The following is a 15,273-nucleotide window of genomic DNA, read 5'->3' as shown; positions in this document are numbered from 1 at the left end:
AAAAAAAAATTGAAAGACAAGTTTCTAAATGTAAATAATAATTATCACATCTTGAAGTATTTAATTGTTATTTGCATATTTTAGGCTATTTTTATGTTATTCTCCCAATCTATGCAACAAAAATTATTAAAATAAACATTTTTAACTTATTATATGGAGATTAAGAAATGAATATTTAAATTTTTTAAAAAAACTTAAATTATTTTAAATATTATATATATATATTAATATATATTGGTATTATTCAAGTGATTTAAATAACACACATCGATTATAAATATCAGAGTTAGATAATTAGATTTAGATAAATAAAACACGAACTTCTCTATCAGAAAAATGCAAATAAGCGAGGGAATCATTTATTCTTCTCTAAATACCAAATTAATAAGAAAATTAGTAATGGATTTGATTTCATAACTTGACTTAAAATTGATAAGGAAAATAACGAGAGACTGTTAATTCTTCTCTAAATAAGAGTATTAGTAAGGAAAATAGTGAGGAATTGCCAATCCCTCTTTAAAATAGGACAATTAGCGAGAAATTTTGTCCCTAGCTAATTAATGCACAAAATTAACTTTTAACAACGACTTTTAATTATATATTTAATCACTTTCATTTGAAAATAAAAATTAAATTTAAAAAATTAACTAAATATTCATAATAAAATTATTTAATATTTTCTTTATTTTAAGTTGATTTTCATTAATAAAATAATATTTTATTAAAAACATAATATAAAGAATTTTAAATAAAACATAAATATTTTTAACATATTAATACTTGAAAACAAAATTTAATATTATATAGTGTGTATTTTTATAATATATTATTTGATATATTTATATATTTAATAATATATATGTAATTTCTCATACAGTAACTGCAGTGCCTTTTGGTTCAACTGACAAAGAAGGAGAGCATAAGCTCGAAAGGTATAAGGTTAAAGGTTTCAAGTCTTAGTTTTGATATAACACATACTATATGATATTGATGTAAGAAGCAAGTGACATGGCGCAGGTGGACAATGACATGTTATGAGTTGTCGCACATGTGGCGGGTGATGGACTCATAGGGTATGAGAGGGTAGGTGACATGGCGGTTAACAAGGCCGGTTTTTTTAGTGACATGTCGTAAGTTGACGCACACATGGTGGTGAGTGTGGCATCATTATTTTTAAATATAGGCATATTTAGTGAGAGATTAGCAAGGGACTAATCCATCATTAAGATTATCGAATTTTGAATAGTATTAGAGAGCGATTAGTGAGGGATTCAATCCCTAACTAATTTTAGCAAGGGACTGAATCCCTCGCTAATTAGTAAGGGAAATACGATTCCTTATTAGATTTCATGAGCCTTTTTTTAATTATGAATTTAACGAGGGATAAAATCCATTGCTAAAATGCAATTTAGCTAGAAAAAATGGCATTTAGTGAGGTATTTGTAAAAACCAAAATACCAAACTGTAAGGTCCCCCTTACTAAACCATGTTTAATTCCAAATCATGGCAATCTAGGGTTTAATCCTCAAAGAATTACCAAATTATAAAATTTCATAAAAAAAGGAATTTCTCTAATCCTTTTTGAAAAGGATCTCAAATTCAACATGTCGAATCTCAAACATTGTTTAATAATCTCCAATCAAAATTTTGAAAGTAAAGCGGAAGCTTGAAAATCAATTGTGACCTAAAATAATAAGTTTTAAAACTCAAAAACAAATTTTGTGCAAAAAATGACATATGCATCATGGCTTATGGCATGTGCACCGTGACTTGTCTTCTCTGTGCCATGCACCGCGACACATTGCACGAATTTGATAGCAACATTGCTGTCATTTGACAACATAGGGAGTAAACTTTTGATGCATCCCAAATCTCCGTTTGATGTCTGATTAAGATAGTTTTGGTGTCTACACGGAGTTTTTTCTTAACTCTAGCTAATGGCACTGGTTTCATACTTAAACTCATTTTCCATAAAAGTAGACATCAAAATCTATTTTGATAACTTTTTTACCAAATTTCACAAATGGGTGTCCCAACTCAAATACTCATGCCAATAGCTCACACCAACCACCCGACCACACTCAATGAACTCATGTGGACCCCGTGCAAAACACCAAATACAAACAAAAACACTCATATCATAACATCATCACTCAACCCTGATTTTCATAAAACATTTAGAAGGAGAGAATGTTGCACAAAATCATTAATTTCATTCCAAATCTTTCAAAATACATATATTTCTACTTGCACAAGTATTTTAGCCCTATTCATGAGTTTACAACTAAAATTCACCAACCCAGAGTACAACATACACAAGTGATAGACAAAATCATGCAGGTAATGCATAAAATATGTCAAATGATCCTAGTTGGTAAGTACATCAACAAATACACATGAAAGTAACAAAAAGAGGCATAAAGAGGATTACTTTATAATCTTAGGCCTTTGTGTGCTTTCCTTGATTTAGATCCAATGAGCTAGGTTTTGAAAATATTGAGAATTGAGGGATAAGTACAACTATTTATTAACCAAGTCTTACTTAACCTATATAGTTGCATATTAATTGTAATTAAATGCAATAAGCAAATAAGCACAGATATCACAAATAAACACTCGACTATGGTTCATAAAACTAACAACCATATGACCTGACTTACTACAACACACTTTATCATGAAATTTCACCAAGCACAACACGGGGTCGCAAAAATAACAACCATGCACCCTCAACACATGTTAGACAATAAAACTAACAACCATGTGGCCAGACTTATATGCATGATCGTATGTCAACTTTATATCCTCCTGTTACCTTCGACACAAAATCGGTGGCTATCACGTGGCTATATCCTTTACGAACTAACCCAACCTTTCACTTGTAAGGAGCTACCAGATCAGGGTGAACTCACTTACTTATGTAATTCAGTTTCCCCTAGTATTAACAACCATAGGGTGTCGTACCCCTAATCTAGCCTTCTTATGAACCGGTGGAGATTAGTTAGGTTCAAGTCCCTCGTAAACAAGTGGGATAATCTCAAATCAATCATGGGACAAGGGCTACCTCTTGATTCCAACGGTTGGTGCTAAGGCAAGTTTCCAATTCTAACGGTTACTGTTAGTACCATGTGAATTTAAACCAATCTACTCCCTTCCTTAGGCAAACTTCCGCCAATGATTATGCTATGCACATTTCTCGCATAATATGCGTATCAAATAATAATTTCCTAGCGAACAATCTCATATACTTATATTAAATTACTCCACACATTCAACATATTACATAACACAAATCTCCACTTTTGTAACATGTCACAAGTAAATTTTTAAATTGCAAGTAAGTGGTATAATCAATATTTTCTTTCCCAAAATCATTTCACATGTCAGACATTGCCAATATGCATCATACATTTAAATCATTAATCACATTTCACAAACACAATTAGCATTCAACCATAAAAGTTAAGTTTCCCCCGGTTATTTCAAACCTTTGAGAGATCAAAGGTTTACCCCTCACTATACCAACTTCCTAAAGCTTCAACAAGCTTGAATGGTGCCAAATGATTCACACTACAATCATAAGCAAGAATATCATTACAATCTCACTTTAAGGGAAATATCAACATTGATTCCACCTTTCCTCTATTCTACCAATCCTATAAATCTCTATCCATTCATACCCAGTGGGCTCTTTAGGTTTCATTAATACACATTATCACTAATAACACCTCAAACCATCATTAATGTACATAAACCTCTCCCAACTACCATATTTATGTTAATTTTTAATATTAAATGCTCCTATGGACTAACCACTTTCAAAATACATTAAACAACTCCTATTATACTCATTTTAACCAATGGAATCGAACCCATACTCTTATGAACCAAAACCTCATCTTCCAACTCAAACCCTACCATAAATCATTATAAATAAGGGAGAGAAAGGAAGAATAAGGCACCATAAACTTATCTTGGGTGTTTGGGAGTTTCAAAACATCAACAATGGAAGGCAATGCTGTGCCTTAGCAGAGCTTAAGTCGAGCTCTTCATTTTTCTCTCCTCTCTTCTTCTGTTTTAGCACGCAGAACGTATTTGATTTATCAGATTTTTGCCCTCCGCCGTGGCGTATGGCATAAAGGAACCTGTTGCATTCAAATTCATTTTTGTGGGCCGTGGTAGACTGACCACATGCCGCAGCATGTGGCACAGAGGATAATTCTTCACCTTTTCTTCTTCTTTCCTTGCCTGGGTGGCCTGCCATTTATCTGAAGTCACTTCTAGGGCTTAAATCACCACAAATACACTAAGTTAAGCTCCTCTAGCCACATACCTCATTAATTCACTAATTACCCTCATTAGGTTAATAAATCAGGATTAAATTTTTTCAAATGTTACAGGATCCCTCACTAAATTTTATTTTTCTAGTAGTGTTTAAATAATTATTTATAAAAATATGTATTGATTTTTTAAAAGATAAGTAATTAATTTAAAATAATTTTACAATGTTGTCAAAGATAAATAACATGCAAATAAAAGATGTTTAAGATAATATTATTCAAGTTTTTGACAACTTTTCAAATTTTCACTTTTTGAAGTGTTGGTGGGATTGTCAAATACCCCAAAAAAGTGGCAATAGACCGCCATACGCTATCAAAGTACGGTGTTTTCAGTAGTGATAGCTTTTTTTGTTGGTATCTTTTTTTTTAAATCTTATTATTAAATACTTTCTCTATTTTATTCTATAAGATATTTTTTTATAAAATTATGAATATTAATTTTAATTTAGTTAATTACTGTTTGAAATTACAATTTTTCGATAAACTTTTAAAATATCATTCATTTAATAACAAAAAAAAGAGAGAAAGAAATATAATTAAGGAGTGATATAATGAAAGGTTATATTGAAATTGTTATTATATTATTCATGAAACATTTTTTTTTTGGAAAACATTTTGTTGATGTGAACCGTGAAATGGGTGAGCCACTTCACTTGCACTAGGCATGGAGGAGCAAGTCTTCAATTAAGACGTTTGTGAATTTCCTAGATCCTTTGCTTTAATTTCCTTAGACATATTATTGAGACTAAACTACTCAGTGGGCTCAGATCATTCAAGAAATATGGGTTTCGAGCAGAGACACAACCAGTCTCTTGCTTGGCTGGTGGCAGCTTCCTCGTTAGAGCAATGGCGGAGGAGGAGAAGAAGAAGAAGAAGAAGCCTGTGAATAAGAACATGCAGAAGAGGGCCCCATGACATGGCATTTACTTCCCTTCACTTTTAAATTAAAAAAAAAATCACTATATAGTCTCGAGACCATATAATAATTATTTGAAATAACTGTTATATAATTATTATTTAACCCAAATCCCGTCTTCACTATGTAAATGGTTTTTCTAGTACTGTAAGAAGAGAAAGTGGTCGTATCATCGTATAGATTAAGATTATACAGTAACAGCTTGCAGTCATATATTATACGTAAGTTAAATCACATCAACCTTCGTGCAAATCAAATCATAGATCCTACAGACAATTTAAGACAATATATAACAAATGATTCATATAAGAAGACCTAAGAAGAGAAAATGACCACATGCATCACCACAGATTAAAATTATAGAGCAGCAACTTGCAGTACATCAACATTCGTTCAAAACATAAATATTACACTTTAAACCACATCACTTAAAGCAAAAGTGCATAATTAATTATCATTGATTAATAGGATATATAAAGACCATGATAGGGCTCCTCACTTGGTAGGTGCCATCATCCCAGGTCAAAGAAGCAGAAGCCATGGAAGATACAAACCCACTTACAGTAACATTAAACGACAGCTTCTGTCCCAAGGAAGTAAACGATAGCCTTCGAGGATTCACTTGAATGTCGAGTCCTTCTGGAGCAGTCACAGTGGCCTCGTATATAGAAGTTGGTGACCCAACGTTTGTGACAGTCCTTGTGAAAACTCGAGCCTCGTCCAATCGAGGAGACGTAGTGGACACAGCAAAAGAAGGGTAGTTTAGATCCCACACGCTTCCATGGGTGACTTCAGCACAAGTTCTGTTTTCTCCTGTTACGACTTGAAGTAATGAGTCATTGTAACCTTGTCCACATAGGAACTTGAAGTAGTCTGTTTCATTAGCGTCGTATACTAAACCAGGATTTAGTGCCTTTGTTGGGTTTATATTGCCTGCTCCGTATGCAAACTCAGCATGGTTCAATAGATCAGATTTTATAGGTGTAGCTGTAAGAAAAAGGGGAAAATTGAAACTTAATTACAACACTAAATAATGTGATATAATGACGATTAGATATCTAGCAGGCTTGTGTTGGAAATGTCCCACATTGGTCGGAGAATATAAATTAGGAGGGTATAAAATGGTCGAAGGAGTCACGCGTTTTGGGCTAGTGGCTCTAATAACTTTCAATGCATTTTTCGTAAATCAAGAAAAATTATAAGAGATATTAACTCTCTAGCTAAAAATAACAAGCTTTCAACTCTATTCTTATTAAATATATATATATATATATATATTATAATAATTCTTTCATTACAAATTATAATTAAGGTATTTTTGGGGGAGATTTACAGTCTCAAAATATAAGACACTTTAAAAAGATTAATGTTTCATTAAATAAATTTGTTCTAATATTATCCATTCTCTCTCTCTATCCATGTAATATTAATTAAATGTAGATTTAAAATTATTAAATGAAATATAATTTTAAAAGTTTATATTTTTATTTTTTAAAAAATTAAAATTGTTAAGTGTATTTAATAAAGTTTTATTGGTATTTGAGATTTTTCTAAGAGTGTCTTATAATTTGGGACGAATGAGTAACATATTTTATTTCTTCAATATTTAATAAAAGTTAAAATGAGAACATTATAATAAAAATTTAATGACATGCTATTTTATACATAGGATCAAATAATATGGAGCAAAGATGTACTAGCTGTTATTTTTTTTTCCTCCTCAATATTACCTTCCTTAATTGTACTAAGTTATAATTCTTAGACATGTCTTATTGTGGTTAATTATTAATTTTGATGAATGAAAAATTAGAAAATCAAACATTTTTTATTATCTTTATCATTCTTTAAAAATTGTGAAGTTAGTTAATTTTGCCCTTTAACTAGGACTAAGGGTAGTACATCTTAACATATAATACTAAAAACTTGCCTGTTTAATATATTTTAAGGTATTTTTAATCAAATAACATTTCTAAAAGGGTTAATTAATTGTCTTTGAAATTACTTATTCTTTGCATTTTTATCTTTATTTAATAGGGTGTCTCCATTGAAAAAACCTAATTAATTACATCCCCTAATTAATTAAGGATATCTTTAGAAAAATCTCATTAACTTATTGCATCTTGAAAAACCCAAAATACTTTATATATATATTTTTTAACATCTTACTTTAAAAAATACTTTATATTTTTGAATTTGAGTTGTTTTTGAATGCATAATTATACACAAAAATGCACCTGTAGTCATAATGGCAGACTTGATTGCAGTAGGAGACCAAGAAGGGTGGAAGGATTTGATGTAAGCAGCCAAGGCAGTGGCATGAGGGCAAGACATTGATGTCCCTGAATCGAAATTATAATGTGCTTGTCTTTTGTCTCCTTTCACTCCTGAAGGAGGTAAATTTGGATTCCACGCAGCCAAAATATTAACTCCTGGTGCTGCTATATCCGGCTTTATTTTATCATATATGATACATGTAGTTAATTGCATGAATCTATATCACTCAAAAAAGTACTTGAAGTGAGCGGTAGAAGTTAATTTACTTTGAGGATGTCAGGTGTAACTAGGTTAGGACCTCTTGAGGAAAAGGTGGCAGCAGCAGGTGCCAAAGAATCATTGTAATAATGGCTGCTCTTTAATATCGTCGCGGTTACGTCGTTGATGCTGTGATATTCATTTTAGAACTTGTTAGGGTTTATGTGAGATTATGAAGATGATGATGGAAAAACACACACACACACACACACACACACACACACACCTGGTTTTTGTCATGAGGTCGACGAAAGATGCTGGCAAGGCAAAAGCTAAGCCACTATCAAGAAATTTGACTGCACTAAAATTTATTATAACGCCAGTAGCACCAGATGCAAATCCAATTTGCTTAGGTTCCAATTGGGCATCACAAATAACTATCTTCCCCTTCACCAAATTCTGGTCCATTGAGTCTTCTAAGCAGAACCTGCGCCAAATTAAATTGAAACGAGAGAAAAATAGGAAAGAGAGAAAAAAAAAGAAAAAATGATTTTTTTTTCTTTCTAAGACATTTTTTAATTTGTTTAGGCTTCTTCATCTCTACGATGAAATTAGGGGAAAATAAGGATAAAAATGTCTTTTTTCTCAATCTAATTTTCTCTTTTTAGTTTTATTTCCCCTAAATTTTTTTTCCATTAATTCAAAACAAAGCCTTAAAATAAATAAAGAAAATTAAATAGAATATCTAGGCAGGAGGCAGCACTTATGTACTATCCTTGAGGATTAAATCAAATCAATAATTAATGAATTATCCTTCTCTTTTTATAATTTTCTTACTTTGAGCAAAATCATAATTAAATTTGAGAGAATTTAAATTATTTAAGAAAAGAAAGATGGGAATGAGAAAAATTAATTACATGCTATTTAATGGCAATACCTGGATACAGAGCTATTATAGCCTTTAATGGTGTTTGGTACATCCCCACCATGAACTATAGGATACCGAGTGCTATTCAAGTCAAACGTATTTATTGAACGTCCCTGCAAACATAGAAACAACTAATCTTTCCACACATTCTCAATTAACCATGAAATACTCCTCTTCATTTTTCAAACAATATGGGCATGTAATTTGCATATGTACAATGATTAGACTGAATGACTTAAATGTCTTCCAATAAACATATTAGTGATAAATATTTTTAAGTGTTCTTAAGTTTCAAACATTGTGGATTAAAAAAAATAAAGTTATGCCAACAAAAAATTAGTTCAATTAATAAAGATTTTACTCATAATCCAAAAGATTGTGACTTTATTGGTGAACAATATGTAAGTATCTTTTTTATAAACGCTCTTTGAGTTTGAATACATATCTTGACCTTGGTTAGGGAGCTCCTAACCCAACTCATCTATTTTTTAATTAAAAAAAATCATGGATTAAAAAATAAAGTTATGCAAACAAAGAATTAGTTCAATTAATAAGGATTTTACTCATAACCCACAAGGTTGTGATTTTATTGGTGAACAACATGTAAGTATTTTTTGTATAAGTGCTCTTTGAGTTTGGATGTATATCTTAACCCTAGCTAAGGAGCTCCTAACCCGACTCATCTATTTTTTTAATTAAAAAAAGCTTGTTGCCATGCCAATAAAATGTTAGTTCAGTTGGTAAGGATTTGGTTCATTATTCATAAGACGTGTGTTCAAATTTCATTGTTCATGTGAAGACCTTGGACGATTTATAAGCATATCTATGTAAGTATTTTTTGAGTCTGGAAGCATATGTATCTTGGATCGGATAAGTCCCAAACCCAACTCACCTAATTCGTTTTAGCTATAAAAAGATCATAATGGAGTATATAAATCAATTGAAGGCCCTTTTTTTTCTAAAAAAAAAAAAATTTACCTCAAGAATATCATCCCCAATCTGAATCTTGGTGACGATGTTTCTATCTGTGGTAGTGGCAGCCACAGAAAGAATCCAAGGAGCCACACTGACGGTGGTCATAAGCAAGGGTCCGCTGTTACCAGCGGAAGCGGAGGTCAAGATCCCATGTTTCATCGCATGAAAAGCTCCAATGGCGAAAATGTCATTGAAGTAATTTAGAGGTGAAGGTGATTTGCCTCCAATTGAGATAGAGAGTATGTCGACACCATCAGCGATTGCTTCATCGAAACCTGCGAGGATGTCTGCGTCTCGACATCCTTCCGACCAGCAAACCTTGTACACTGCTATTCTTGCTGATGGCACTCCTCCTCGTGCTGTTCCTAAGCCCAGACCGTAGAGGCTTGCTGAATTCACTGACCCTCCAGCAGCTGTTGATGCTGTGTGTGTTCCATGCCCATTAGAATCTATCGGAGATTTGATATTATCTCCACTAAAATTTTTGTCACTTCGGAAATATTTTGCTCCGATGATTTTACTGCGCACAGTTCAATTTTGAAATGATATTGTTGTTAGTAGTGATATAGATGATGAAAATATATAATGAATATGCCTCGTTTTTAACACGTAAATGGAGGAATTTTGATTCTTTCCCTTTGCTATGGCAGCACGATGTTTAAGGAAATAGAAAGATGTGGTACCGGATGAAAATTAATCACTATAATATGAATTTTGATATATTTATCTTTCTTCTTATAATAACATGGTACAACAACAGAGAATTAAGTTCGACCAAAAAATTATTGGGCATATATAAGGAGTTAATAAAAATTTATCAGAAAACCGACACACACACACACTGAATATGATATGAGACTCTGTAAAACAAAGCAGTTTTCTGATTCGATCTCTCTTTATTACAATAGAACGATGCTTAATGAGATAGATACATGTTGTGGGTGAGGCCCACCTAATATGTGGGGTCTACTCACCTTGTGTATCTATCTATTTCCTTGTGGCAGCAGAGAATTGGTGAGTGGAATCCATCTAATGTGTGTAGTCCACTTACATAATATATCAATGTCTCTCCTTACAATACTATGTTGTAACAATAAAGAACTAAGGTCTGAAAAAATTATTGGGCATATATAATGTCTACTGTATAAGTAGTTGATGAAAATTTCTCAAAAAATTAACATTAATATATTTGTATTGAATATGACATGAGACGAGACTGTGGGAAATATAATAACAGTTTTCAAATGTCAAGAAATAGATACGGGAATGTACTTGTTGCAAGTAATATTATAGCAAGCTCCCTTCCATTTGGAGGGTGGGGGACCAAATCCAGAGTCATTGAAGCTGGGGGAGTCTGGCCAGATTCCAGTGTCAAGCATTCCAATGATTATATCACTTTCTGTGATTGCTCTTTTCACTTGTTCTGGAAATCCTATGAAGTCCCATGATCTTGTAGTGTGCAGATGTTTCCATCCATTTGGGAATACAGCAACCACTCCTTCCATTGCTGACAACAACAACCCAAAACTCTTGATTATCACAATAAATTTTGATGAAGACGATGACTTAGTTTAACGATAAGAAAATATTACTATATTCTCCTATCAATTATTCTATTTGGTCCGTTAGTTTGATTGAATGATTGAATTATTATGTTACAAATAAAAGAGGGCAACAAAGTTTAATTAATTTTGACACGAATAAGGATGCATGCAAAATGGTTATTTATAATTACCAGCAACTTTTGGCACATCTTCTTCGTTGAGATTCGCAACGAACCCATTGATACACCTCTTGTAGCTGTGGACTAGAGAATTTTCTGCTCTTTCACTAACCACACATACGTAACAATTGAATTATTATGGAAATTGATTTTAAATGTTTTCTCTTATAAATAGACACGCCCATAAATACATTTATGTTCTCCATATATATATATATATATATATAATTAGTCCATAAATAAAACATATTGAAAATTGTACTAGTCATTAAATTGATCAAGGCCATGGTTTATGGGCTAGTGGTCTAATCGTGATTGAACTTGGATCAATCCAATCATGATTAAGATAATATAATTTAATTAAAAGTATATAACCATAAAAAGAGTAATATTTAAATAAATAAGTTATTGATCCACAAGTAAATACAACATTCAAACATAAACCATATATAATCAACAAAATGGAGTTACTAAAGCAAAAATCTGATGGGTTGTTTTTTTTTGGCCCAATAATTCAAAACAACGTCATTTTAGGCAAAACAATGTCATTTTAGGCTTAACAATGAGAGAAAAAAAAAAATATAAAATTCAACCCAATCAACCTGTCCAAAACTCTAGACTACTGGACTGATTATTCACCGGTTAACTAGTCTAATCAACCTACCCGAGTTGGATTTAAGTACCATACACCCACACATATCTACCTGCCAATGGCTTGTTGGAGCATGCTCATGTGAAGCATTGATTTGGGTGATTCACCACTTGGAGGGCTACCCATGTACACTATATAACTCTGCATCAACAAAGAGATTATATACTCACATACACATGCACATACACATACATACATCTGCATATATAAAGAGATAGAAAGAAAACAAACTCATAGGTAAAATTATGATTCTTCATAGTCATCTCAAATCAATGACGACTATAATTAAGTACTTAATCTTGAAACCGGGGAAGAGTAAATTAAAACAGTGAAAGAATGAAGAGCGATGACAGCAGTGATATATATTACTTGCCTTTGTGTTCTCTTCAGAATCTGCATCAGTTGTCTGAAGCATTATAGCTGAGAGAATCATAATAATAATAAGAATCAACCAACATGGAGACATTATTGTGCCTGCCATTGAAGAGATTAGATTGTGAAGGCTTGGTTCGCATTCACACACACACACACACACACACACACACACACACACACACACACACACACGTATGTATATAGTAGTTCTAAGGTTGGAACACATAACAACGAATATAAAGCAGATAGATTGACTTCTAAAACTGTGGAAAAGACATTGAAGAATGCATGTTAATTTGTTACGAAAGGAAGTCAGAATACGCGTCGACTCTTCTATTGATGAAATTTGCTGCGAGCAAAGCGTCGCTTTAATTTTAAATTTTTATTTTATTGTTCAAAAGAGAAGCTCGAATAAATTGTCATGTTGAAAAGGGCAAGGGAATATTATTATTTAGGTCTAGCTGTTCAATTTATTGAAAAGGGCAAGGGAATATTATTATTATTAAGGCTCGAGCGTTGCCTGGTTTAATTGGGGGTCGTTGATCTCCCAAAGGCATTTTCCACATTCACATAAATTTGAACAAGAGATCTCATATTTAAACGCTTATAATCCTTTTCATTAGGACCAATTAACACTAGTTGGTTATTAATGTTCTCCTTTTTATTTTTTTCAGAATGGACAGCAACCGTAAAAAAAATATTCACCATTTCTTTAAACAATGCATTTATTATCAGCAACAACAATAATAATGAATCTCGATGTTGATCTGAAAACTTTATCAATAGGCAATTTATAAACACAATTGTAAGCGTAATGTAAGTGTTAAGGTATGTCTTGCCTTATGAGTTTCAGGAAGTAATTCAACTCACCTTAACTTTTTATTTAATAATAATAATTTGAATAAGTTTTACTCTTTCACTATTTTTCTAATACTTTTAAAAATGTATTAGATTTTGTAAAAATCCACTGAATTTATAATTAAAAAATTGATAAACCACATATATCATAATTATATATATTTTTTATTGTACATTTGAGGCCAGATCCTCTTCAAGAAAAAAAATGCATATTAGCATATAGAATTTAAAAAAAGAGAAAAAAAATGTAGAAGGGTGATGAGAAAAGGTCCTTCACGGAAGAAAGTCTTATAACATTTGTTCATTTGGTCATTTGGATTGACAAGAGAAAACACATACTACTTCCGTTAAAAATAATAAAATATTTTTTGAAGCATTAGTTATTAAAAAATGTAAGGTATTTTTAGTGTTTCAAGGTGTAGTTAATGTATTTTTTTTTCAAAAGTGCCCATATAAATAAATCACTTTATGTTTATTTTAAATTGAAACACCTTATTAAATAAGAGTAAATATGAAAAGATGGTATTAGTTTAAAGATAATAAACTACTTTATTGGAGGGTGAAATTTATTTAAAAAATGCCTTATATTTTTTAATGAAGGAATTATAAAACAAAAGTGACTACCTAGATTTATAATGACACTAATAGTCATATATATGAAGAAGAGTTTTAAAAGTTAAGAATTACATGACTACTTTGCACATATGAAAAAAAAATATTTTACTTAGTCATTCGAAAAAAAAGTATGTTGATTAACCTAAAATATTATTCATTTTAATTATCTATATTTATAAATATTACTATTGAATCAATTATAAGCAAAAACTTTGGCAAGTTCTCCAAAGAGACTTTCTACTGACCCACTCATTGCTAAGAGAGGAGTGTGAGTGTAAATTGTCCATACTAGTCTTCATATCCTTTGTCACTGTGGCGTTGCAAAACAAGTATGGCTTTATTTAATTAACCTCATTTGTGTGTAATCTTTTTCCTCCTGTGACTTACAAGTTTGGTTGAAAAGAAATTCTCAGATCAGCTTTGGAAGAGCAAAAGAAGGCAACTGGAAGTGGAAATGGGATTTGAGAAGTGGAATTAGGATCGAACTAGCAGAAGTTGAAACGGAACTGAAAAAATAGGTTGTTGGGTATAGTTGATCTCACTTCTCCAGAGAATCGAGTTATGTCAAAATTTTTGAAACTCACTTTCACCTTCATATATACTCAGAATCCACTTCTTCTTCCACTTCCTTCATATATAAAATATGACCCATTCTTCCATGTGTATACCAAACATGTTTTAAAACCTATTTCCACCTCACTTCCTCTTCCTCTTTCACTTGCACTTCCATCGGACATTCTTTCGTGCTACTGAACAGGGCATTAGGCTTGGTTTGGATGGTGGAAAAAGTGGGAAGAAAATAAGAAGAGAAAAATAAGAGAAAAATTCTTTAAAAATAATAAATTGTTACTATTTTTGGGGCCTTTTTTTTTCTCTCCTAGTTTTCCTTCCTCTCTATTTTCTCTCCATCCAAATTAAGGGTTATGGAAAAATAGATACTGAGGAGCTTTGTGTTATGCTACAAAATGGAATTGGACATGGGACAAATGGCAGCTAACCATAGTGTCAAGGACAATATGTTGCAGCAGACCGTTAGACGCAGTGTTCATGCAAGGCAAATTCCTGCACAGTTCAAGGATTGATTGAGAATAAAGGCTACGCAAACTATTGGAGAGAGTGTGGAATATTTTGGTTGTTGTCTTTGGTTCTCCTCCTCTGTAGATTTTACTTTCTGTTTCTTGGAAATCTTCCCCATCTTTGGTCTATTTATTTTTCCTCACTCTATCAGTATTTTATTTCTTGTAGTAGAGCTGTATGTGGCTCTTTTTGAGGCTGTAGACTTGTTGAAATTTTTTCTCATTGAAATTTCAGCAAGTATTCTTTTGTTTGTTTGTTTAAGTTGTAAGACACTCATAGCACTTTGGAGGGGGCAGAAACATGAAGCAACTGAGCTAACTCATGGTGTTATCAATCAGCTTA

At 32.0% G+C, this 15,273-nt stretch overlaps 1 protein-coding gene across 1 annotated transcript; it reads right to left on the bottom strand.

Annotated features, from left to right (window-relative positions):
- Positions 1-5,710: 5,710 nt before the first annotated feature.
- Positions 5,711-12,421, bottom strand: LOC129289035 (cucumisin-like). Its single transcript, XM_054925861.1, has 10 exons — positions 12,380-12,421; positions 12,059-12,147; positions 11,367-11,461; positions 10,904-11,138; positions 9,635-10,151; positions 8,666-8,769; positions 8,015-8,215; positions 7,797-7,917; positions 7,491-7,704; positions 5,711-6,243 (listed from the first exon to the last, which is right to left on the bottom strand). The coding sequence occupies exons 1-10, from the start codon at positions 12,419-12,421 to the stop codon at positions 5,711-5,713; spliced, it is 2,151 nt and encodes a 716-aa protein (XP_054781836.1).
- Between the last annotated feature and the right edge of the window lie 2,852 nt (positions 12,422-15,273).

The sequence above is a fragment of the Prosopis cineraria genome, unplaced genomic scaffold (genome assembly GCF_029017545.1).
Source record: "Prosopis cineraria cultivar Desert tree isolate PC_DT_omini unplaced genomic scaffold, ASM2901754v1 PC12, whole genome shotgun sequence".
Classification (NCBI taxonomy): Eukaryota; Viridiplantae; Streptophyta; class Magnoliopsida; order Fabales; family Fabaceae; genus Prosopis; species Prosopis cineraria.
Note: the sequence above shows the minus strand (reverse complement) of the source record. Positions and strands in the feature narration are given on the sequence as shown.

Excerpts from the sequence above, each read along its gene's own strand:
- LOC129289035 (XM_054925861.1), bottom strand. The coding sequence starts at position 12,421 with ATGCTTCAGACAACTGATGCAGATTCTGAAGAGAACACAAAG. Across the intron at positions 7,918-8,014 it reads GACCTCATGACAAAAACCAG|CATCAACGACGTAACCGCGA; the intron begins GTGTGTGTGTGT and ends TGAATATCACAG. Across the intron at positions 6,244-7,490 it reads GTCTGCCATTATGACTACAG|CTACACCTATAAAATCTGAT; the intron begins GTGCATTTTTGT and ends TTTTTCTTACAG.